Source organism: Ovis aries, chromosome 11 (genome assembly GCF_016772045.2).
Source record: "Ovis aries strain OAR_USU_Benz2616 breed Rambouillet chromosome 11, ARS-UI_Ramb_v3.0, whole genome shotgun sequence".
Taxonomy (NCBI): Eukaryota; Metazoa; Chordata; class Mammalia; order Artiodactyla; family Bovidae; genus Ovis; species Ovis aries.
In genome coordinates this window covers 42,536,343-42,561,398 of record NC_056064.1, presented here as the reverse complement: position 1 = coordinate 42,561,398, position 25,056 = coordinate 42,536,343, and the positions used below count along the sequence as shown (strand labels likewise).

The following is a 25,056-nucleotide window of genomic DNA, read 5'->3' as shown; positions in this document are numbered from 1 at the left end:
AGGGAGAGATTGTGGTGGGTCACTGGGCTGTTTTGAGACTGAACCAGCTCTTGGGGGCAGGAAGCAGGTGGGGAGGAAGGTCACCCTTCTGTCCTCAACCCCACACTACGCTCAACTTTACTGCTTTTTCCCTTCTCCAGAGGTAAAGGAAGGATGGACAAGCAGCTTTCATTAACTTCCACTGGGGCCTGCTTCTGCAGGCCTAAGGTGGAGTCTGGGTGGAATCTTAAAGCTTGGTCAGGTGGATTATTGACCTTGCAGTTTCTTCATGAACTGCTGGCAGGAAGCCCAAAGGCTGGGTTCCACCCCTGCCTCCCATTGTGAAAGGGAAATTCCTTCTAAATCCTCCCTTGCCTTACCCTACTACAAAGCTTTTTTGACTGTTGGTTCTTCATTGCTACTCTAGTTGGGTTTTCTCTAGTTGCAGCAAGCAGGTGCTACTCTTCCCTGTGGTGCGTGGGCTTCTTATTGCAGTGGCTTCTCTCTGCACAGCACAAGCTCTAGAGCGTGCAGGCTCAGTGGTTGTGGTACATGGGCTTAGTTGCCCTGGGGCATGTGGAATCTTCTCTGACTAGGAATGGAACCCATGTCCCCTGCATTGAGAGGTGGGTCCTTAACCACCAGGGAAGTTCCCCCACAGAGCTTTGCCGGGTTTCTAAGATCCATACAGATTCACCAGGTTCTAGGTTCCAGAATTTTTATTGGCTGCTACTAATTTTCCCTCCTCCTGCCCATCTGGGAGTGTGCCTTCTAGAGTCATCTGGACTCGGGTGGGACTGTTTAGTGGTTCTCTCTCAGCTGGGGAGGTGGCAAGGATGAGGATTTACAGAACGTACACCTTCTACACACATCAAACAGTTCCCACATGTTTGGCTCTTCCTTCTAGGGGAGCAGCACTGTCCACGCCCGTCCGGCCTCCTCCTCCCTCAGTGCTGAGGTCTTCCTTGCAGAGTTGGGTTGGTCAGCAGATTCTAAGGGCACAAGCTCCATGGCGGGCTCAGGTGTGGGTGAGACACATGGCTTCTGTTCATAATTCACTGGAGGAAAAAGAAGTACTAAGGAACCTCCAGAGCTGGAGGAGTTACCATTCCCTGGGCTCTCCCTCCCTTGGGCCCGCCCTCACCATCCTGCCAACATCCCCGGCGAATGTCACCCCCTTGCTTGCCCGCTGCTCCTGGGAGCCGGTGCTGCTGCCACTGAGGGAGTTCCTTCGCATGATGCCTGGGTGCAGGATGGGGAGGGGAGGGAGAGCACTGAATGAGGGAAGGGGCCACAGGGAAAAGCGGGGGGCTAGTCCCCCCACAGCAAGGGGCAGACCCCCAGGGCCTGAAAGACAGTCAGATCACTAGGGAGGGGACTCTGGAACGATGGGAGCTGGTGACTTCTGTCTCACCCGGGCCCAGGGGCTCAGAACGCTGCAGGCTGTTGCGCCGTGAGGTGGGGAAGCTGCCCTTGGAGAGGCGGCGCTGGCGGCTAGACAGCATAGCAGCAGGGGCCAGGATCCCTGGCGGGGGCTGCTTCCCAAGCCTGCTGTACAAGTCCTCAATTTCCTGTTTCTGTAGTGTCTGTAGTGCCTCCACCTCTGACAAGTGCCTGAGGACACACCAGGGTCATGAGAGGGATGGCCCAACACTTGGCTCTAGCAAGTCCACTTCCTGACCACCATTCTCCCCAGACTCACTTCTGCCGAAGATTCTGCAGCTCAGCCCAGAATTCCTCGTCCTCCCCACTGCTCTCTGACTCCTCACTGCTCAGACACAGGCTGCTATAGGAGTAACTCATCCACACTGGGCTGGGATGGATCAGGGGTGGAGGGCTGCCCCCTACTTGGGGTTCCTGCCCATCATCCCCTTCCTCTTCAGCTCCAGCCCCTAGGCCCTCGGCTGCACGGTCACTTTCAGCCAGAGCCTCCCTGGCCTCTGGCCTGGCTCCAGCACTGTCCTCCGTGTCCGAGCTCTCCGAGGTCAGCTGAGGGGTTGGAGGCTTCGGGGAGCCAGAGGGAGTTGGGGATACCAGCTGCAGGGGAAGAGGCTCAGCTGGCTCCTTGGATGAAGTCACTTGGAAGCGCCCAACAAGCTGAGGCTTTCCCTCTGTAGCAAGACAAAGAAGGCATCGTGGAAGAAGGAACAGAAATCAGTGGTAGGAAATAAAGTCACTGAGAATGATGGGCAGGGAGGGTCAGTGGTCAAAGATCTCACCTTCTGAGATGGGCGCCAATCTGGCTTCACCTGGGAGTGGCCAACCAATATTCGGAGAAGCCTATAAAGTGTGGGTCTGTGAGTAGAGAAATGATCCAGAATGAAGGCCACCCACCCCTCTTCCACCACCCAATCATCCCTCTTGGTTTCCTGCTCACCTCACCCTCCATCTCAGCTGTCAGAGATAAAGTCTGCTCCTGGCCACAAGGAGTACAGGGAGTAGGAGGGGACAGGCTAGGGAGAGGACCAGGAGGAGCTGGAGGAGACTGGGACAGGAGCCCAGGGGATGGGGACAGCAGGGACTGAGCCACAGTCATCACAGCCAGAGAGAAGGCACTTGCCAGAGAGAGGAGAGGGGCTGCGGTGGTGGAGGGGAGGGGACAAGCAGAGGGGCAGGGGGCAAAGGAGGGAGGAGCGAGAGGGACCTGGAAACAATCGGGGAGAAGAGAACTCTGTGGAAACTGAGCAGATGGGACTGGAAACTGCGGTGCACTGGGGGAGAGTGGAAGCGGGCAGCTTGGGGGGTGTGGAGAGAGATTTGAGGAGGCCTGAGGAGAAACTTGAGAGAATGAGGAGGGGTTGAGATGACATGGGGGAGAAGTGACGGGAAGGATGGGACTTGGGAAAACCGGGGTTCCAGGAGAAAAGGAGTTTCCAGGAGACAAGGGGGTTCCAGGAGAAGATGTGGAGGCGGAGGAAGCTGCCCAGCATCTCTGCTCCAGGGAGGTGCTGCTCTGGAGCTCTGCTGGGAAGGGAGGGAGGGGACGTTGAGATTCCAGTCCTCCATTTCCATGGAGCAACCCCAAGGGTGGGATGAGTAGGGACAGAATGCAGTACATACCCCTGGATGGGTCTGGGGGGGACCCCGGGAGAGCAGGCAGTGGTGCTGGCTCCTCCTGAGAGAGAGAAATGTCACAGTGGGACGAGCTGAGTCTTAGATGGAAAGTTTCAGGCTGGGCTTCTTAAGCCAAGACTCATGAGCTTCTATGAGTCCACAGATGAGTTTCAAGGGATTCAAAAGTGTTTTCAAGAAATATTTAGTGGTAAAGGGGCCTGACACCTGCAACTTACTTAAATGCTTCCAAAAAAAGAATGCATGCACACACACGTGGATGGGGAGAGAGGAAGGGAAAAGGCTAAAGCTCATGTAACAAAACACTACTAGCAAATCTAGACAGAGCACCCAGGAGTTCTTTGTACAACTATTGCAACTTCTCTGTAGGTCTGAAATTATGTCAAAATACTGAGTTAAAAGTATGCACTGAAAAAAAAAAGTATGCACTGAACACATTTTTCTGGAACAAGAGTCCATGGCTTTCATCAGACTCTCAAATTGGGGAAGAGCCATTGTTTTGGAATCCTAGAGATGAAGACAAGTTAGATCCAAGAGGACTGGTGGAAAAAAGTAATGAAGCCTGTAGCAGAGCCACATCCCCCTGGAGGTGCCCACAGGGGTCTGACCTGGGGACTCAGAGGGTCTTCAGCAGCCTCCACAGGGCCAGTATCTCTCTTCAACAGGGTCTCCACTCGCTGGATAATCTCCCGAATCCGGTTCAGGAATCCAGCTCGCTCCGAGGGCAGAATGAACTCATTATACACCTGGTGAGAATCAGTAGGAAGAGAAAGGGGGGCTCGGTTAATTCCACTTGTCCGTTTCTTTAAAAATCCAACCCTTCACCCCACTGTTTCTGCTCATCAATCTAAAACAAGTAGTAAGCATCAGCTGTGTGCCAGGCACTGTGTGGTTCTAAGGAGAAATACAGCTTAGAGGAAAGGAGCTAACCTTCATAGCATGCGTGTTTATAACAGATCTTTATGTATTTTATCACATTTGACATCAACAGCTTACTGTGGTCTACACGAACACCCCTACTTTAGAGTTATGCTAACCAATGCTCAACGAGGTGCAGTTCAGTTTTCCCAAGATCACAGGATTTGCACCCAGAACTTTCTAAAGCCAAAACCTGAGTTATATTTCCACTGACGCCTCACCTGCTTTTGGACACAACTCCTGCTTTCATACAGCTTGTAAAATGTGCCACACAGATCCACATATACACAGCTCCACAGAGTTAAGTAAAAATAAGGCAATATGTAATAAATGTAACATTCAGGTACACAAACACTTACTGAGTGTTTTATGCACCAGGCATAGGCTAGATTCTTTGAGGGAACAAGGAAGCAGAAAACACTGTCCTGGTCTCAGAGAAGCCCAAAATCTTAGTGGAAGAGACACACACATATATAACTCGATAGACTCCAAGTCAGCTCAAGGCAGGTAAGGCATTTATGATTGAGGTACAGATAAAAGTGCTATTCCCGGAGGGGGAAAGGGAGAGCCGCTGTTTAATGGGTAGAGATTCAGATTGGCAAGATAAAACAGTTCCAGAGACCTATTGCCCAACAATATGAATATACTTTACACTACTGACCTGTACACTTCAGAATGGTTAAAATGACACACGTTATGTTATGTGTTTTTCACCATGATTTTTAAAAATGCCTTTCTAGGACTTCCCTGATGGTCCAGTGGTTAAGACTCTGTGCTCCCAAAGCAGGGGGCCTCGGTTTAATCCCTAGTGAGGGAAGATCCCACCTGCCACATGGCTTGGCCAAAAATAAATAAATAAGCAGAAATAAATAAAACACCATTCCAAAAAGAAAGCAGTTCATAACACTTCAGGAGACAGTGGGGAGCTGAGATGGCTCTAGAGCTGAGCCTTGAAGGATGACTAAGAAAAGCAACCCTTTATTGAGGACCTACCACATGTGGACATTTCCCATACTTTTATCATTTCACTTCTCATACATGCTATATCATTTCTCATATATTACATCAGAAAAGTGAGAAGTGTTAGTCACTCAGCTGCATCCCAACTCTTTGCTATCCAATGGACTGTAGCCCTCCAGGCTCCTCTGTCCATGGAATTCTCCAGGCAAGAATACTGGAGTGGGTTGCCATTTGCTTCTCCAGGGGATCTTCCTGACCCAGGGATCAAAGGTGGGTCTCCCGCACTGCAGGCAGGTTCTTTACGGTCTGAGCCACCAGGGAAGCCCATCAGAACATCTTTGCAAAATAAGTAATATCCCCTCCATTTTACTGATGAATTCAGAGAGGTTAAGAAACTTGCCCAAGTTTGCCAAATTAGTAGCTAACAGAGCTGAAGTTGGAACTCGGGTCTTATGTGAACCTCCATCCTTTCCTCTGTTCTGCAGTGTTCTGAGGCAGCAAAGGGCACATTCACAAAATAGCGAAGACTGAAGTACAGCTGAGAGTGCTGTGAATTTTAAAGGTCATGCTCCAGCATTTGGACCTTACTCTGTAACCTCAGGTAGCAACTACCGATTTGGGGGCAAAAAAGCAAATTTAAAGTCTTGAGAGAATCCTTGAGAGAGGAAGGGAGGGTGGGCTAGTAAGGAAAGAAAAGAAGGCAATGGATCCTGGGTTCAGGGACAAGGTCCCTCTGGTTGTGTGGGATCTGAATTGGGCTTGAAAGCCCATAGAGAAAGCTCCCAGGGAGAAAGACCCCTGAAAAGATGGAAGCAGAAGCTGAAAAGGCAAGTAGGCCTCTTCAGAGGACCATTCAGAAACCAGTGTGGCTGGATGAAAGATTCTTGAAGGGCTGAGTGGCTTGACAGAAGTTGATAAACCTGCATGCCAGGTGCTGTTTTGTCTTTTTCCTGGACACAAGCTGAATGACATGATGGAGAGGAAGATTTAGAGGGAGTTCCCGAAGTCTGACGTTTATTCCATTCCCTTCCCTCCTGCATCCCAGAGGCTGGCAGCCACCGCCCCCACTCCACTGAAACTGGTCTCCCACAAAGACCTCCTCCTGACAAAAGCCAGTGTGGTCTTGCCTCAGGCCTCACCCTATGCCTCCTCGAAGCAATCTCCGTCCTCAGTTTTTACTAAAATATTCCAGAGTTCCTTCTATGTCTCGGGTTCTGATTCTATCCTTTGATAACCTATCCCTGCTCCCCGTTCCACAACTGGGGGTATCTACTAAGATACTCCTCTACACCTCTGGCTTTGCAGGCCCATCTTCTCTCGTGCTCAACTCTGTGCTAAGACTCCCAGATCCACTCCTCCCAGTCCTGCCTGACCCATATTCTGCTTACATATGGAGGATCTTATCTTTCCTGCCCCTCTGTCATTCAAGCTCACTCATCATGATACCCCCTCCAAAAAACAAAGCCATACTCTCATTTTAAAACTCAACTCCTTTGATGGCCTATTCCTATGAGTTCCTCCAAGCTACAGGTCACCCTTGATATCCCTTGCCCTAACTCCCTCATGTCAACTCATCAAGTATTTACTGACCATCTTCTATGGACACTGTACTATGTCTATCAATTACTGGATGACACAGTAGGTTGTTTTTCCCAAAATAACCCCCAGATTCACCCCTCTTCTCCCTCTCCATAATCCATTCTCTCCTTGGACCACATCTGGCTTCTTGCGTCCATCTTCCAACTAGATACCCTACCCATAGCCCTCTCCCACATCCCACAACAGAACAGTCTTCTTAAAACCTCTTCTCATGGTGTTATGCTCTTAACTCTTAAGACTCCATTACACATTACATGCTCACATTACATGCTTAAGCCCACATTACATGCCCAACCTCACTTCTACCAAACTTATTTTAAATTGAAGTATAGTTGATTTACAATGTTAAGTCTGCTGTATAGCAAAGTGATTAATATATATACATTCTTTCTTAATATTCTTTTCCATTATGATTTACTACCTAGAAATACTGAATATAGTTCTCTGCTTTACAGCAGGATCTTATTGCTTCCAAGAGGAACCCTTAATTCCAGTGACAAAGGTCTCCTCAAGAAGCCCTCCCAGCCCTATACTTCAAGTCACTCCCTGTTCCCATGCCTCTCCTTTGCCATACCACCACTAGACACGCCCTTTCCACTCTTCACTGCCATTCTGACCCATCTGTCAAGACCTGGCATGAGTCCTTCCTCTTGCGCTGCTGATCCTTCCCCTACAGCCCATCCTTTCCTTATAGCCACAGCATCACGTGTCTAGTGTACACTTCACTGCAGCACTTGCGGATATCTTGTGTTAGTCTCAAATTGCTCCAGCTGAGGATCCAAACCTCCCTAGATAAACAGAAATCTCCTCCCAGACAAGGGCAGATAAGTCTTCAGTGTCACTGCACGGAGGGCCCACCAGCTTTGAAACCCTTGTCATTGGATTGTGGGGGTTGAGGGTAGGGCAGTTCAGCACCCGGGGACATCAGGAGGGAGACTCTTGTCTCAGATCTATAGAATGTGCTCTCATCTCTCCCTCACCATGGCAGCTGCAATCTCTTCTGGGCTGTCCCCATCCAGATCAAATCGGAAGGTCACCATCTTGCTGTTGTGCGTCTGCAGCTGGCATTCAACCACTCTGTCGTTCTGGTCTGAGACCTTCAGAGTCAAAGTCAGCAGAGAGGAGGAGGTCAAGCTCTGTCTTCATTAAGTGTCCCCACCCCTCTCCACCCAAGTCACAGTGGCCAGATTGGAACTGGAGAGAAGCAGATTCTGCCCCTAAAGTCTCGTATTGAAAACATGACTGGCGGCCTCTTGGGTACCAGTAACACAATGCTTCTCGCCTTTTCTGGCTGACCGCACCCCCGTCCCTGACAGTTGCATCCAGGCCCTGTAGGTTATTCCCCGAACTCCTGTGCCCCCTCCTTACACTTGTGACCCGAAGCCGGGATCGGGGTCTACGCCGGAGGTTTTTCCCTGGGGGTCTCCTCATCCGTTCCATCCCTTCTCCCACATCACTAAGGCCTGACGCTGCATCTGAGGCATAGCTGGAAAAGGGAAAAGACACTGGACCCCAGAGCTCCATACAGCTCACCTTGAAGCGCCCACTCAGACCAGAACTTACCTCTCTCCAGGGGAAAAGTCATTGCCAGGGCCAGAACGTGGAATGGATAGAGCGAAAGCCTGAAACAGAATACAGGTTCATGAGGTCAGGGGAGAATAACTGTTGGGTTCCAAGAAGACGATATCAAGGGTGCTGGGGTACTAGGCACAGGGAATAAAGACAAGGACAAGAGTGGAGGATTTCCAAGGACATGGGGCCAGGTCACGGTGTTGAGTTTTACAGGATGAGAGCTAGGTCGTGGGCTTGGAATAGCTGGGAGCCCCCCCATGTGACCCCCTCTCACCGCGGGCAGGCGGAGATGGGACTCAGCGGGGCTGGATGGCACCCCACTAGGGGGCTGAAGGGCAGGGTCTGAGGCATCCAGGAAGCCGGAGGAGCTGAGGTAGCCATCAGTCTCGCAATCCGCTGGTGGGGGAGGGAGGGGATCAAAAAAGGGGAAATAAAGGAGGGTGATGGCTGAGCAGGGGACTGCCTGAGCAAGGAGGGGGCCTGGGGCTGTGGGAGAGTTCTTTCCCAGAAGGAGCCCTGGCTAGATGTGGAAGGCTGGGTAAGTGACAATGCTGTTGGGTTGAACTTCTGGGTAGGGGGGCAGAGGTCAAGGGTTCTGGGATGTCAGAGGTGACTTACAGGTGGTAGATGAATAGCTGGCATGGCGGAAGAGGAAGGGCTGGTGCTGGTCTGCCTCTGGCTCCTCAGGCTCAGGAGGGAAGGCACTGGAGGGACCAGGAGTCATGGGGACAGCTGCTGGTGGGAGTCTCGGCGCTGGGGGGAGGGCCTCCAACTCCCTAGCTTTGCGCAGCTTCTCACGCTTTCGCTGGATGGCAGCAACCCGTTCACGCACTGCACGAGCCACTGGCTGGTAATCAGCTTCACACACTAAGCCCAGGGCCACCTGGAGTTGGAAGGGTGAGGAACACAGTTTGAGGTGAGATTCACCATCCCTCAACAAAGCCCCATCAGGACACCTTCTTGAGGCCTCTAGGATATACATGAAAAGGAACATATATTGATTACGCACTGTGTCCACAACTGGCATTTTTTAAAAAGCCATTTATTTACTTGACTGCGCTGGATCTTTGCTGTGGCAGGTAAGATCTTCAGTTGCAGCATGTGGAATCTAGTTCCCTGACCAGGGATCAAACCTGGACTCCCTGCATTGGGAGCATGGAGTCCTAGCCACTGGACCAGAGAAATCCAACTGGCAACTCTTTACCATATCATCATTAAATCCTTCCAGCAACCTTCTGAGATAGGTCTTATCAACTCTATTTTAGAAATAAGTAAAGTAAGTGACCAGTTCAAGGTTATACTCTAAGTCAATTGCTCTGGGGGGATGGTGGAGAAAAATATCTGTAGATATTTTTAGTTGTCACAACTTGGGGGGTGATCCCACTGGGATCCTCTAAGTTGATGCCAGGGATTCTTCTCAACAACCTACAACAGTATGGCAGAGTCTCCTGAACAATGATGTCACTAGTGTTAAAGTCAAGAACTTCTGTATGTAATGGACCAGGTCCCAATCTCAGGTCAGGTTTGAGCTGGGCTACAGAGACTGACTTCTATGTCTTATTTCAAATACATTCTTAGGTTCTTGACCCAGATCCACCAACAGATGATTCCCACATTTTCAACTGCATTTTCCCATCAAGAATATCATACTCTTTCCCTTCCCACCTCAGACCACCCCCATATCTTCTGCCTCTCATATATGCCTCTCCTGGTCCACCAGCTTCTATTCATTATCCTTATTCATTTCAATAACAAGCTTCACTGGGCAGGTAAAGGTGGGGCAGGATGAACTGACTCAAAATCTGAACAACCTGAGTCAGTTGTGCCACTTTCTTGCTTGGGACCTGGTACAAGATATTCAGCTTCTTTGAGCTTTCATTTCCTCAGCAGTAAATCAGATAAAATCACTCTATGCACGGTTGGTAACAACCATCAGATGCACATGAAAGGGCTCTAAGATGTGGGTGGTTAATAGTTCCCATCACGTGCTAAGCACTGTCAGGGGCAGAAGGGTCAATACACACAGTCTCTGCCCTCAAGCCCTTGTAGTCTTGTGGAGGAGAAAGATGGGAATGTATCCTGGTATAAAATAAGACTGATGGGGACCCGTTCAGTAATGGAGGGCCTGATGAAATGGAAAGAAGCATTTAACTCTAGAGCGGACAGGCTTTCTCAAATGCACGGTTCCGAGCATGAAGCAAGATCAAGAAAAAGATGGAGTCGGGGAAACAAGAAAGGGAAAAATAGATAACACGGAGAGAGGACAATTCGGGAAAGCCGGATCAGAAGGAAATTAAAACAGGGAGGTTGAGGGACCCAGGGCCGGAAAAGGAAATTTTTGACTTGACTTGAGGAGAACACTAGGTGTGCCCGCAGGTGCGTTAAGGAGAGGGCAGCAGGGAGACACTCGTAGGAAACTCGGAGAGGGCTTCGTTGAGCCCACCACCCAGACAACCCACCACCCAAACATCGCACCCACAAGGCACTGGCCTCTCCGGTTGAGATCCACACGCCCCTCACACGCCCAGTTACGCGGCAGGCATGCTGTCCTCCGCTCACCATCTCCTGAGCCACCTCCTCGGCCGCGTCCCGGCCCAGCTGGAACAAGAACTCGATGGCCTGGTTGTCCCGTGGGCGCCCCCCTCGCCGCGCGTCCTCCATGCGCAGCCAGAGCTTGAGGTCCGGCTTCTCTCCGTCGTCCTCCTCCGCCAACTCCACGTGGACGCCGCGCTCCTCGCGGAAGAAGGCGTGAGCCAGAAGGTCGTGGATGGTGAACCTGAGGGCGGTGCCAACCTGAGCAGAGCCCCACCGCCGCCCGCTCCCCCCGCCATTACCCCACCCCCGTCCGCCCTGCCCCCTCCACCCACCTCTCATTCTTATCCGTGCGGATGCAGCCTTCAATGATCTCCTTTACCTCGGGCATCTTCACCTTGTAGAAGCTGTTGGGTTTCGTGCCCTGGGGAATGAAGTTGCATGAGGCCTCCGGCTCTCTGTGCCCCAGCTTTCTGCTGACCTCCCCCTCCCACCCCGCCCCAGCCCGGGGCGGCAGCGCTTGCAGTTGCCAAAGCACCGGGTACACGTTTAGAAGTTGTGATTTCAAATCCCAGTCCCCCCGCCCCGACCCCACCACCCCCCCACACACACGTATCGACAGTGCGACCTTGAACCAGGCTCTCGCTGAGCCGGTGTCCTCATTTATAAAATGCAGGGCAGAACATTTGCCCTGCTCACCCCGCGGGGCAGGGAACAGGATCGGATGAGAGATTGGATTTGAATCATCGGTAATCTCTAGGGAGCGCTACACACATCGTTATTCTAAACAGCTTGAATTGGAGGGGCCGTGAGTGCATCCAGTAACCTTCAGTGTTCACCGGGGCGTCTTTGTGTCTACCTCGTTTTCATTAAGGGAAAGGGCATTGACCGCGGGGTGGCCTGGGCAGCCAAATGGAAGGGGGCCTTGTGATTCCCTCTCCTCCCTCTCACCGAGGTGACCCTGCGGTAGATTTGAGCAGCATTCTGGCACTCTGAGTAGGGGTACTCCGAGGTCGCCATCTCCAGCATGCACATGCCAAACGCGTACACGTCCACGGCCTCGTCGTACTTTTCCTCGTACATCTCTGGGGCCATGAACTCCGGGGTCCCTGCAGGATCCACAGCAGACGTCAGTACCTCCTTTCTGGCTTCGTCCCTCTCCTTGAAAGTACAAGTGGGGGTGGGGGCAACCGCGCGAATTCTGGAGTGCAAGAGACCCACCCCTTCCCGTCGTGTGTGTGTGTGTGTGTGTGTGTGTGTGTGTTTGTGTGTATGTTGGGTGGGGGGGTTGTGGGGAAGAGGACACGCTACAAGTCTCATCTTCCCCGTGGTCTTCTAACTCCGTGGGGGGGTTCTAACTCTGACCCCCTTCTAAATCTACTGGGGGAGGGAGTCCCCAGGCTCTCTCCAGACAGGGGAAGGGGAGGGAGGGTAGGAATGACAAGGATCCTCCTGGAGGGACGCACCGATGACGCTCTTGGCGAAGGAGGCGCGCTTGAGCGTGGCCAGGCCCAGGTCCCCGATCTTAACGGAGCCCGTAGGGCCGGTGATAAAGACGTTGTCACACTTGAGATCTCGGTGCAGGATAGGGGGTACTCGGGAGTGTAGGAAATGCAGCCCCCGCAGGATTTGGCGGCTCCAGCGCTGAAGGACTCGTGGTTTCATCTCACGGAACCGCCTCAGGTATCTAGGGGAGGGCGCACAGCTAGGGTCAGAGCGAGGGATACAGAGGATGGGGAGGGAGCCCACCACTGGGAGGTTCCCCGCCCCGTAGCCCCACCCACTCCCGCCCACGCATCTGCCGCTCTCTTCTCCTAGCACAGATCCGCGCCCGGCCTCAGACAGAAAGGCAGTCAGGGGGTGTGGCAGGTAGACAGAAGGTTACAAAACGGGTAAATTCAAGATATGGCCGCCGCCAAGGTGCTGTGGAAGTGCGGAAGCGATGACTAGCTGCCCGGGACGTGGGGGAGGGCTTCCTAGAGGAAATAACTTTTCTGTGGTGTCTTGAAGGATGAGTAGGAGTTCAGGGGTGAAAATGGGAAGAGATGAAGACCTTGCAGGCAGAAAGGAAGGCGTGCTTAAAGGCACGGAGACAAGTGACGGCACAGGGTGGGAGGAGGTGCTGGGAATTTGGTTTGTCCGGAACGTAGGCTGGATCCTATAAGAACTTTGTGAGCAGTCGCTGGAAAGAATGGACTTTATCCGGAGGGCGGCGGGATAATTCAAAGGGGTTTTCAGGAGAGAAGTGATAAGACCAGATTCCGGCGCGCTGCAGGAAGATAGGCTAGCTTGCAGAGGAGATGGGTAGCACGGTGGAGGACTCTTTAGGGGGCACTGCAGGCCTCCAGACTCTCAAGAGGCGAGGATGAGATAGAGTGAGCCCGGAGTGGGACCTGCGTGTAGAGTCTGAGGAGGCCGGGCTCCTCCAGAAGCAGTGGCGACCTCCCACCACCAGTCCTCCCAACTACCACCAGCAGGCGCGGAGCTCACGTCTTGAGCGTGCCCGAGGTCATGAGTTCGGTGACCAGCACGATGCAAACCTGGCCCCTCAGTACTGACTTCCAGGAGTCGTAGAAGCGGACGATGTTGGGGTGCTGCAGCCCCTTGAGCATCTCCACCTCCTCTGAGAATCGCTGCCGCTCGGCTCGAGACAGTTTCCGAGTCTGTGGGGTAGGGGATGAGGGTCACGGTCACCTCGGCCCCAGTACCCCCACGAAGAGGGGGATGGGGACACACGCGGCGGGGCTTGGAGGAGCGGTGAGGGTAGGAGCCAACGGATGGGACTGAGTGGGTGGGATCATTCGCCAACAGGATTGTAGACCCCGAGTTCCTGGTTTGACCCCTCTGGGCCGCTCCAAGGACACGCCCACTATGGGCCTGGGGCCGCCCCCTGGACCCCCTCCTGGACACAAGAGCTTTTATGCAGCCCGGTCCAGGAGCTCTGAACTCAATAGCGCCTTTGTAGCAGCCCAGGCCGGCCGTGGGGCGGGAAGGGACGCCCGGGGGCTGGCAGCGGGCAGGCAGCAAGCAGGCGGGCGGGCAGAAAATTGGGGCCGGCAAGGGGATTGGCCTCAGAAACTGGTAACTGCTAGATCCAGGGAGAAGGACTGCAGAGGGAGGTACAGACAAAGAGAGAAGGGATCCAGGACCAGGTGCCAGGAGACCGCCCCCTGCCCCATAGCTGTCTTGCCTTCCCCCATCTCCTTCCTCCACCCCCTCCAACCCCTAGTTTGGACGCTTCTCCTGGCCTGGCCTAGAGCCTGGGGTGTGGCACTGGCAGGCACAAGGGGCAAGCTCAGTGCCAGGGCTGGAGGGGAGGACCCTTCCTCCAGGCTCTGTCTCCTCAGTCTGAATCCAAATCTGCTAACTCAGACTTAACTGGGTTTCCCCGCTGTGGGAGGAAGGTCCTTCAAGCCAGCATACCCCTAAAGCCTATGGGGCTCAGTGCTTTTGGTCTGGGGAGAGGATAGCTCAGGTAGGCAGTGGGATGAGGAGCAGGACTGGACTCAGGCCAGGGCTGGAGCTCCCTGTTTCCCCCTCCCCCAGCCATGGGGAAATCCAGAAGTTTGTTCCAGAAGGGATGTGGGAAGGCCCTGTCCTGCTACAATACCCCTATATCTTCTGGAAGTGGAGAGGACCCTGTCCCAGCTCCTGGCCTCCATCATTCCAGCCTTCTAATCTGCAAAGATCCAGGGCAAGAAAAAAGGATAAGGGTCACACTGAGGGTCTCAGGACTTAAGGGGAAGGGAGAGGAGGAGACAGTGGGTAACCACTGCAGGAAAGTGGTGAGCCACCCCTCAGGTCTGAGCTGGCTCCCTACCCAATTTCCCATCTTATTTTCTTTCCAGCTCTCAGGGTTGAGATGGAGCCGGAAAAGTAAGAATGTCTTAAATCCATACGGGAGCTACCACACACCACCTGCCTCAGCTTATCCTTCTGCAGCCTGAAATAAGCCAGGTCCATGGATCATCAGAGCAAGTGGGACAAGTGTCCCGACATTTGACTGGAAAAATACATCCCCCTTGCTGCTGTTCCCTGGGTCTCCCATCCCAAGACCTCCAAAGGTCCCATCCCGTGGCGTCACCGAGGGGGCGCCCAGCCGCACCTGCAGCTCACACCAGGCCACCTCCACCGTGGTGTCGGTGTCTAGCCCTCGATACACCGTCTTGAACGAGCCACGTCCAATCTCGATGTCAAACTTGAGGTATCGGCCGTCCGGGGACGTTGCCACAGCCTGGGTCTCCGTGTCCTCTTTTTCCTCTTGCTCCCGCCGCCGCTCCCGGGCCGCCGCCGCCTCCGTGATCCTCGGCTGTTCCCGGGACCCCGACCCTCCTGTGGAGCCCACGGGCTCCAAACGCTCGGAGTCTGCAGGCTTCACAGGGGCGCCCGCGGTCCACGTGCCCTCAGGGGGCTCTTCGGAGCTGGGCGGTGGGCTCATCGCCGGGCCGGAACCAGCGGAGTCTGGCGGATCAGGGGGCTCCGGAACGGGTGAGGCTGGCTGGGACCAAGACCTCAGCAGCCCCAAGTCGACTGAGCTGCGGCGGCTGAGACGGGAAGAACGCGGCCGGGGCTCAGCCTTCCCGGAGAAGCGGCGCACCCGGCGGGGAGGGGGCCCGAGGCGGGGCGGCCCCGCCGCGGCAAGGGGCGGCGGGGGACGCAGGGGCAGGTCAGCCTCCGCCTGGGACATGGGGACTTCGGTCTCTGGGGCTGGGGGTGCCAGCATGAGGAAGGACCGGGCGCTGCAGGCGGTAAGCGGGGAGGCCTGATAGGACGACTGGCTGGGTGCGCAGTGCTCCTGCTGAGCTACTGGGGCCCCAGCCCCGGCTCGCCTGCCCCGCAGCTCCGCCCCCCCCCCCCCCCCGCCCCGCCCCTACCCCCCAGAGCCGCCCCCTCGGAGCTGCCTGTGCAGTGGAACCCCTGGCGCAGCCCCTCACCTCGGCCACTGCCCCGCCCCCGGCCGCTGGCCCTCCTCCTCCTGGCCTCCCGGAGCACCCGCCTTGTCTCTTTCCGTAGCCGGAGCCCGGTGAGAGGCGGTGTGTTCTCGCGCACTAAGAGTGCGCAGACCTGTTTGCGGGAGCACGGTACTAGGACAGGGAGATGAAACGTGACCGCGGCTCCCCGACCCTAGAAAAGGGAGGTGGTGAGGAGGAGGCTACCACCAGTCTGCACGCCCCAGATAAGGTAGCACCACCCCCTCCTAATCGTCCAGAATGGCCTCGGGCCGACAATACAGAGGTCAATGGAAAGATCTGGTTTTCTCCGAAGTCGCAGTCCCTCTGGGCTGCTTAGGGATGGGTGTGTGCACCCCAGAGCCCGCCCCTCCCCCAAACCAAGGACCGGGTCACCCATCCTCTCCACTCCCCACCTTAACCGCAGCCTGGCCCTGGCCAAAGTGCCTGTTTTTGCTCTGTGGGCTCTCCTTCCTCCCCTCCTCTGTTTGCCAAAGTTTCCAATAAACCAAAGTCCATATCCGGTTTACTCCCCCTCAGCTCCCCTCGGCCTCAACTACCCGACCCAGACCAGATGGATGGAGAGAGGGGCTTCAGCGTCGTCCAGGACTTCCACGGGGAGGTGGTGAGGGAGGGGAGCCATTAAATTACTCCACTGCAGACACAGAAAGCCGTCTGTCCCCAGGCTGTGTTCCATTCGCACTCCCTCACACAGCCCACCCAGCAGATGTAAAACCGCAGGCTCACTGAGTCCACCAGTGCGGGAAGACCTCTCCCCTAAGGTAGGTGGGGATTCACTCAGCGTGGTTAACAGATCACAGTACTCCCCTTGCTCATTCTAGTAGTAACTTCAGCAGCAAGCAGTGGGGTTAAGCTTTTTAATAATCATAAATCAGTGTTGGGCCCCAGCTCTCATGGCCAGGCCCCCTCCTGGGCCTTCTATCTTCACATTGCCTGGAGGGCTGCCTGCAGCCAGGGCTTTGCCCATCCCCTAGGAGGGATCCAGCACCAGCCTGAGAGGAGGCAGTAGCAGCTAAAGGGGTGGGGGTGGAGGGTGGGGTTGGGTGAAGAGACAGAAGCTTGGGGGGGGTGGGTGTCAGAAGCTTGTGCAGGCTGTGTGTGTGTGACAGAAGCTTGTGCAGGCTGTGTGTGTGTACACTTATGTGTATGACAGACAGAAGCTTGTGCAGGCCGTGTGTGTGTACGCTTACATGTATGACAGAAGCTTGTACAGGCCGTTGTGTGTGTGTACACTTACATGTATGACAGACAGAAGCTTGTGCAGGCTGTGTGTGTGTGTGTACTTACATGTATGACAGAAGCTTGTGCAGGCCATGTGTGTGTACTTACGTGTATGACACAAGTGAAGTGCTGGGTTTCAGACCCTGGCTCAGGGGAGTTGGGACAAGGAGAAGCACATATTCCCTCCCTGGCACCTCAGCCTCACCAGATCCCAGGGACAGACAAATGAGATAAGCAGGAAACCCACCCGTGGACTAGAGCCCTTTTGAGTCAGGCGGAGTCACAGATCCAGTCTGTGGGGACACTTGGTCTGTCTCCCTTTGAAAGCCCTGGCAGGGTGGGAGGTAAGAAGTAAAGGGAGATAGGTCTCTGCTAGAAGAACTTGACACCTCGGCCATCGCTGACGGTGATGATCTCGGCCTTGTGCTCCTGCTGGAGGGCTTGCAGAGCCCGCAGTAGGGTTGCCTCATCCAGCCCGTGGAACTCTGGACAGGGAAAGATGAGCAGTCAGGGACATGCTGCTAGGGGCTCGAGGCCTCTGAGGAGAGCAGTTGAGCTGGAAGCAGAGAACTTTCCAGGGCAACAGTACTGCTACAGCTACCACCCACCCTTTCTGGGTATTCTTCAGGAGTAAAGGGTGGACAAAAGCCTGAGTCAACATGAAACGAGAGTTCATGCTATTTCCCCCTTCCTGTTTGCTCTGTCAGACTCAGAGCCTGCACACTCTCGCACCATCCCCCCATTAGTGTCTCTATATTCAAGAGTAACCCCATTTGCTTGTGAGGCACAAAAAAGGGGCCCTGACAAGTCCAGGGAGGTCAAGGCTCTTGTCACTGGATGCTGTCCCTAACTGGGTCTGTACCCATTGGGTGGACCAGTCCTAACACACTGAGGTATAGCCATGCTTCTGGCCAGGAGACTGCAAAGGTCTAGCACAGATATCTGCCCTATCCTAGTTAAAAAAAAAAAAAAAGAACAAAGCTGGGAGCCAAGGGCCAGCTGAGTATCTAGAGACACGGCAAGATACTGCAGGGAGCTGTGAGAGGCAGGAGGCAAGTCCTAACAGGCTTGCACAACACACCCCCTGCGGGGCCCAGCTCTTGAGTCAGGGAGCTTGCTTTCCAAGGAAACCTTCAACTTTGCCTGGCCTGAGTGGTGGGCTGGGCAATGCTGCAGCACTTAAGTCATGGCATAATGGTGGGAGTAGCAAGCAGAGGCCTGCAGGAAAGAGGGGAAAGCCAAGTGCTGTTAACTATTGGGGCAGCCAGGCCTGGCAGAAAGGGGAGGTGCCCCCTTTACCCAGATCAGATTGGTACTTTTGATGATCCTGGGGATCAACACATTATGGAGTCAGAGATAAAAGAGCTAAGAGAGTATTTACACTATGTAAAAATCAAAACAGTATACAAATCCCAGTCTGGCCAGAAATCAGGGTATTCTAAAGGGCTGGGGATGGGGTGTCAGCCCAATCCTTTCAGCTGACACCCACAGATCTTGAACCCTCTATAAGAAAGGGTGAAAGAAAGCCAGAGTCAACAAGGAATGGAGATTTCAGGCTTAATCTCCTGCCCTGGTTCCTCATTCAGCATCCACACCAATAATTCTTAACTTTTCATGGGTCACAGACACCCTTCAATATCTTATAACATGGAGGACCTCACTGGCAGTCTACTGGTTAAGATTCCATGCTTTAACTGCAGGAAGCACAGGTTCAATACCTGGTTGGGGAACTTAGATCCCTACATGCCCTGTGGCATGCCCCAAAAAGTTTTAAGTCTTAAAATATGGACTTTATCCCTAGATAAATGGATATACACCCCCACAGACAAAGATTGTGGGTGTTCTGCATGTGAATTCAGGTGGTTTATAGACATCTTGGACATGGGGTTAACAACCTTTGTATTATTTAGTATGTGGAATTTAGAGACAAAAACATGGGAAATTTGAATGTCAACTAAATAAGATTAGAGAGAATTCACATGATAAAACTGGGGGGAGAGGGAAAAGCATTACCCTCGTCCTCTGTGTCTTCCCCATTGGTCAGTTCATACAGGGTGAACACGGAGTTGTTCTGGCCACTCTTGGAAACCTATGGACACAGAATACAGGCACTGAGTAAGACCCAGGAATTTCCTGGGAGAAGGCAAACTCCCAGCTCCACCTCTGACCCAGGAATGATACTTATTCCCAAACCAGAGCTGTCACCTCAGCAGAGGAGTGGCCAAAAACCCACAAACCTTACAGGTGCTATATTTATACATGTACACACATGCTCAGAACCACTAAACCACAGGCCTTCACGTGTCTGAGGAATGACCTCTCATCCTGGTTGTTTTCCTGTTCAGAAATGGGCGGTGTATATTTGTTATATTTGGGTTGTTGCTGCTTCTTCCCCTCCTCTCTCTTGGGAATGTTCAGGGCTGGTGGTGACCTGGAATGCAGGGGAGAGAGGCTGTCCCCACACCCACATTGGTTCAGAGTCTCATTTATATTGTGGGCAGCCCCATAAGGATGTAGTGGGGGAGGGGGTCCAGGTTTTTGTGTTTTTTTCTCTTCCTTTCCCCATTTATCTTCTGTGGCCAGAGGCTCCAGCCAACAACAGTATTCATGGTTCCCAGTACTGCATTCTCCAAACATGGCCTCACACAGCCCCTGGCCTTCTACTGGCAAAGACAGGGAAGTTCTTTGCAGCCAGGGAAATTGAGTCACTGAAAGAGGCTTGCCTGGAAGACCTACATTTCCTCTTTCTGCCCTCCCCTACTTTGCTAATTGTGGATCTGAAAACACCAGGTATCTGCTGAGCATAGTCATTCTCCTTTGCCATGGGTCACTGTGTCAGAATAGTCTCACCCACTGATAGATGAGCTTCCCCCATTCTTCTGGCCTCCGCCACATGATCAGGAAGCTAGACTTGTTCTTATCCAACCACTCAAGATTCCCTGCAAAAGATACTTATGAAACCATCGTGCTCCAAGAAGAGACAAAGAGGCAAACTAAAGGTGGAACACAGTGGAAAAGACAGCTTTCAGAAAGAGCAATTCAAAAATTGTTTTACTATCTGCAAGGCATCCATTCTCTTCTTCAGGTCTTGGGGCACAGATGGAGAAATTTCAATTTTGTAAACCAGTGGGGGAAAAGAACCCAGGGAACTGGGTTACTGTACAGAACACTCTGGGTTCCAAGCCAGGAGAGGAAAAAAAAGTTCTTAAAAGAAAAGACTTGTGCTAATTTGTCCTCAGGAGAACCCCACTAGGAAGAAAAATAAGGAATCTGATGAACTGGACCCACCTTTCTTCCTCAGTTCCTCTAACACAACCTGGATTGATTCCACAGGCAGCTTCCCTGGTTTAAGGTTAAGGGAACCGGCATTAATGGAATGAACTGGTGGGATGAAATTTCTCAGAGCCAGGCTCCTGCTACCAACTACCATTCTTCTCCCTCCTACACACTGAGATGTGCAATTCCACAACAGGATGTAAACTGGCATTTCCTGCATACTGGGGAGGGGGAAGGTAAAAAGAAACTAGTCTGATTAAAAGGAAAAGCTTTAGGGACTTCCCTGGTGGTCTAGTAGTTAGGATTCCGCCCTTCCAATGCAGGGGGCCCTAAAATGCCAGGCAAAAAAGAAAAAGTGTTTTGTTTTTGTTTGTTAAAAAGAGCTTTAGAGAATGAAAGATACTATCATTTCTCACTCCCTGTCCTCTCTCCTTCCTCCAACCATTGTCCAGATATTTTAAGGATGAACCAGGCAGCAAAAGAAAACCATCCTTACTTCCTGGGGTGAGGAGAGTAGGCGGAGAAAATTACTAAAGGTAATGCTAGAGTTTGAGTCTTATACAGAAGACATACAGAAGACTTAAGTTTCAACAAGTCAAAAGGGGTCAGGTCGAAAAACCCTGGGACTTGGCTTCAGGGCCGAAATTGTAAGATCTGAACGACACCTAGGTACTCATCATTGTCTAAAACAAGAGGGAGTTGGTGCTGCATTGGGGCTGGCGTCAGGAGTGGGGGGCGAGGGGGCGGGAACGGATGTCAGCTACACAAACCGGCTCTTTCCCAAGGCCGGTCTGGATGGGAACCTGTCTTCTGTGGGTGAGAGGGAGTGTGAAGTCTGGGCATGTGGGAAAGGTGGAAGTGCATGTGTGTGGGCTGTGGAAGTGCCTGAGGGAGGATACGCTGGAGCTTCACGTTGTTGAAGAGCGGGCTCTCCTGGGCTTCCATCACCGTCATGCTGGACTGTTTATGCAGGCGGCAGAAGGACAGGACCAGCGAGCACCAGGCGGCCAGCTGCTTCTGCCGAGTGTCCACGTTCGGCTGCAACCTGCCGGGTGAAGCGGGTGGGGCGCAGAATTAGAGGACTTGAGAGAGGGCGAGCGGCAGCACTTGCCAGAGGAGCATTCGGGTAAGAAAGTGGGGGACTGCGGGTAGTGGCGACCGGGTCCATTCTCCCCCTCCCCATTTGAAGCATTAGGGCTGAGCCCGGGGTCCGGGGGAGGGGAGGGAGGTCCATCGGGGCTTCTGGGGGGTCTAAGCCTCACGTAAAGAAGGGTGGGAAGCGATACTGCCACGGCCACTCGAAACTCATCGCCATCGTAGTAGCCCAGGAAACCCGGGACCCGCCGGCAAAGGACTTCCGGTCTCCGCTCCGGCACGTCCGGACAGAAAGCGCTGCAGAAAGGTTCCGGGAGCCTCTGGGGAGAGAGGAGGCCCAACCGGAGGGATCTTCATCAGCTCGTTTCTTGCCATTATCCCCATATTCTTACGAGCTAGAGCAGAAGGGGCCCCGAGAAGTTTTCTGATTCCACCTCAGAGAGAACAGTGACTTCCCCAAAGTGGCACAGTTAGAACTGCAAGAAGAACCCAGGTCTCCAGGACCCAGCCTAGGCTTGTTTCCCCTATACGGGGCTTCTTTTAATCTTAACGTTTGTGTCGCTTTTAACTTAACCCTTCACAGTTCCCCTCAATTCCTGTGTCCTTCGACTCCATCTTCCCCAGGAGCTCATTTGTAGCTTTTATACCTGGAAATGGCTCCGCTTCCATGATTCAGAGCTGCCATATTTGAGCACAGCCACCTCTGTCTCACCTCTCCCATGTCCTCTGTTTCTAGTCTGAAGGCCCGGGACTCCACTGGTCTTGACTTCTCGCCTGGCCTAGACTACTCAGTTCTGTCCCCTTGCCTGCTCCCCTGCTGCTCATTTTACAAACCGGAGTTGTCGATCGCTGCCCACCTATTCCTCAATCTTCTTTTCTTCACGCCTTAAACCGTGGAGTATTACTGACAGGGAAAAAAAAAAAATCACTGGAACTTTCTGACTGAGCCTCAAATTCCCTGACTGACCTCACTGCTGTTCTATCAGTGCAGCCCAGTGATGCTTTGTCTTTTATTGATTCCCTGTCACATTCCTTAAGGTAACTTTTCAAAATTTTCCATACACATCAAGCCATTCCACCAGTTCCCTTCTCTTGCCTCTCTGCAGAATGCCCATCTCTTCGGTTTTTATGAGATTGAGGCCATGCATGTGAACCTCTTAGTCCTTCCTCTCTGTCACCACACTCAATTCATCTCTCAGTTTCTTTCCCTTTTACTCCTTTGCCCACTCCACACAGCTTGTGGGATCTTAGTTCCCAGACCAGGGATAGAACCGGAGCTCAGCAATGAGAATGCGGAGTCTTAAGAGCTGGACAGCCAGAGAACCCCCTCGACAAGGCCAGCCCTTTGGCATCTGTTTGCCTCTCCTTTCCAGTTTCCTCCAGGACTTCTTTGTGCATCATCTTCCCTTCTTTTTCCCTTTCTCCTGGCTCCTCTCCTCTAGTCTACATATGCTGAGGTCATCCCTACTTGAAAATTTGTAGTTTCCTTGACTCTACCACCCTCTCAATTTCCTGTCTGATCTCTAACATCTCCCCACTGAAGTCCATCTTTCACTGTGTACAGTCCCTGGTCCACAGAAGTGTCCAACAAATATTTATTGAATGACTAAATGAGTGAACCCTTCAATGGATAATGTTCTCTCAAAGGGCACCATCTCCTTTGCGTCCATTGGCTTTCTTTATCCTTGTTCTGCTGATTCTGATCTTTCCCTTTTGTCTTCTTTAGTCCTCACTGTATATGTATGCATGTTTTCTAAGGACAGCAGCTTTCTTTAGTATACCTTCTCTCTGGAAACTCATCCCTCTCATGGCTTCACGTGGCATTTCTCTGCAGGGGACTAAACCTGTATTCCTAACTCCAACTTTTTTATACTACCAGCAGCAACAAGACCACTCCCATTTCCAACTCCCTATGTCAGAAGCCCTTCACTCCCTGTTATGTTACATTTTGTTCCATTGTTATATTATACATACATAATATGTATATTTTTCTTCAAGCCAGCTTCTCCTCTTAATGGCCCTTTAAATATTATTACTTCCATTATTGTCCTGCTGCTGCTACTGCTAAGTCGCTTCAGTCGTGTCCGACTCTGTGCGACCCCAGATGGCAGCCTACCATTGTCCTAGTAACTCAAATTCAAAGCCAGAGTCAGCTCTAACCTCTCCTCTTGTTCACCTTCATATTGAAATCCTATGGATTCCCTCCCCTATTTTGCCTTTTCCTACTTTTTAATTATTTTCTGTTTCTCCATTCAGCACTCCTTTGATCCATGCCCTTGTTTTATCAAACCTGGATTATTGCAATAATTTTCTAATTCATCTCTTTTTCTACTGTCTCCCGTAGGAGAATCCTGTCCATTTAAGACCTAGTCAGATGCCAGCTCCACAATCACCCTCCTGTGACCTCAGCTAGACTGCACCTTAGCTCAATGTGACTCCTCCTTCCTTTATACTCAGATGACATTTGGCTTGTATCCCTTGCATGATTCTCCTCACACATTCCATTGTTTTTGTTTATGTGTGCACATGTCAGCTCCCTTGCCAGATGAAAGACATCAAAGCAGAACCAAGCCTTATCTAATTTGTCTTCCCAACACAATAGGCTATTTACAGTGACTTGCACCGACATGCTTTTGATGTATGTTAGTAAAATGCATGAAGGCAAATATGGGCCAAAAAGAGGACAGATACATCCTTGGAGAAGATAGATGCATTATGGGAATAGAGCAAAGATTCTCATGGTGAAACCTCAAAATGTCCTAGGGAATAAAGTGTGTCTCAGAGAATAAATAGATATATTCCAGGAAATACATACATATATATCTGTGGAATAGACAGGCACGTCCCAGGAAGTGGCTATGTACTCAGGAAGGCAGATATTTCAACAAGGGAGGAAGGAGAGTTCCTAAAGAGGTGCCAGGTGCCACAAGGAATAAACAGGTATCTTTTTAAAGAACAAAGCTACTGTCTAGATGTTTCTGATGACCTGGCAGTTTTGTCCCAGGGAGAACTGACAGTGAAGGTTCTGTGGTGAAACCTGGGCCTCACCATCCAAGGAAAATACAGGAATGTCTGTATACAGAAACGGTGGGTCACTAGGTATGGCCCTTAACAGTGGGAAAGTGTCTTAAGGGAGCATAAGCATGGCTTAAGAAGCTAAAAGAAGCAGCCAATGAAGAACTAGTGGTTGCTGTGGAGATAACAGGTCTTTGATCTCACAGTTCAGTTTTGAGCTTCTTCCAGGCCATGTCCATCTTCTGGTTGGCTTTAGTGGACACGAGGGGGCAGTGTGTGGCCAGGCTATAGGCCACACCCACCCAGGGTCCGGGACAATGTAGAATGAGAGCCAATGACCTGGAGGGGAAGTCCTGTGGTGAGTCTAGTAGAGGAAACCCCACTGCCTTTGCCCTCAATCCTGAGGTCCTTAGGGATGGACTCCCGTTGGTTCCATCAGGGTTTCTATTACCAGGCCCTGGGAGTAAACTGCGGCATGAGGAAGGGGAAAATTCAGGGCTTCTGGCTGGCACCCCCTCCTTGCAGAAGTCACGACACAGAGTCCTCTCTCGTCCCACCCCTCTCACCTCCCCAGCTGCTGTCCAGACCGGAAGGGAGTCTCTTCCTGCAAGTTTCCTGAAGCTGGGTTTGGATAGGGACAGGAAAGGCCTGGCCTTGGGAGGAAGGGATATAGGGGCGTGGCCTTCAGGTGGGGGAGGGAGTTCAGGAGGGACCAGTAAGTGAACAAAACAGTGGACCTCTCTAGATTCTTCTAGCTCTGCTGCCCAGAGCTGAGGGCCTGTGGGAATGGCAGAGGCTCTAGAAGGAGACAGCCCCCTACCGCCCCCCTCCACCCCGGAATGGAGAG

General features: G+C 52.4%; 1 protein-coding gene and 1 long non-coding RNA gene across 6 annotated transcripts; one reads left to right on the top strand and one right to left on the bottom strand.

Annotated features, from left to right (window-relative positions):
* Positions 1-680: 680 nt before the first annotated feature.
* On the bottom strand, positions 681-15,723 carry WNK4 (WNK lysine deficient protein kinase 4). 5 transcript variants are annotated; one of them, XM_042255991.2, is made up of 19 exons: positions 15,567-15,723; positions 14,738-15,176; positions 13,123-13,295; positions 12,099-12,319; positions 11,584-11,741; positions 10,968-11,056; positions 10,660-10,876; positions 8,719-8,983; positions 8,375-8,496; positions 8,092-8,150; positions 7,897-8,014; positions 7,509-7,625; positions 3,660-3,797; positions 3,040-3,094; positions 2,357-2,943; positions 2,199-2,259; positions 1,682-2,090; positions 1,394-1,593; positions 681-1,037 (listed from the first exon to the last, which is right to left on the bottom strand). In XM_042255991.2, exons 2-19 carry the CDS (start codon positions 15,068-15,070, stop codon positions 883-885), a joined length of 3,477 nt encoding a protein of 1,158 aa, XP_042111925.1. In that variant the 5' UTR covers positions 15,071-15,176; positions 15,567-15,723; the 3' UTR covers positions 681-882. The 5 variants fall into 5 exon arrangements, with proteins under 5 accessions (XP_042111925.1, XP_004013450.4, XP_042111924.1 ...); XM_004013401.6 differs by lacking the exon at positions 15,567-15,723 and adding an exon at positions 1,124-1,221 and having other exon boundaries at positions 14,738-15,432; XM_042255990.2 differs by lacking the exon at positions 15,567-15,723 and adding an exon at positions 1,124-1,221 and having other exon boundaries at positions 2,357-2,940; positions 14,738-15,432.
* Positions 15,577-24,988, top strand: LOC132657424 (uncharacterized). Its single transcript, XR_009595599.1, has 3 exons — positions 15,577-15,813; positions 16,122-21,225; positions 23,539-24,988. It is a non-coding gene; the product is annotated as an uncharacterized LOC132657424 (long non-coding RNA).
* The last annotated feature ends 68 nt before the right edge of the window (positions 24,989-25,056 follow it).

Bases quoted from the DNA above. Each gene is read 5' to 3' on its own strand.
- WNK4 (XM_027974480.3), bottom strand. From the start codon at position 15,355: ATGCTGGCACCCCCAGCCCCAGAGACCGAAGTCCCCATGTCCCAGGCG. The intron at 13,296-14,737 runs GTGCGGCTGGGC...CCTACCCCACAG, and splicing joins TGGCCTGGTGTGAGCTGCAG to ACTCGGAAACTGTCTCGAGC. The intron at 8,984-10,659 runs GTGAGCGGAGGA...TTCCAACTCCAG, and splicing joins AGGAGGTGGCTCAGGAGATG to GTGGCCCTGGGCTTAGTGTG.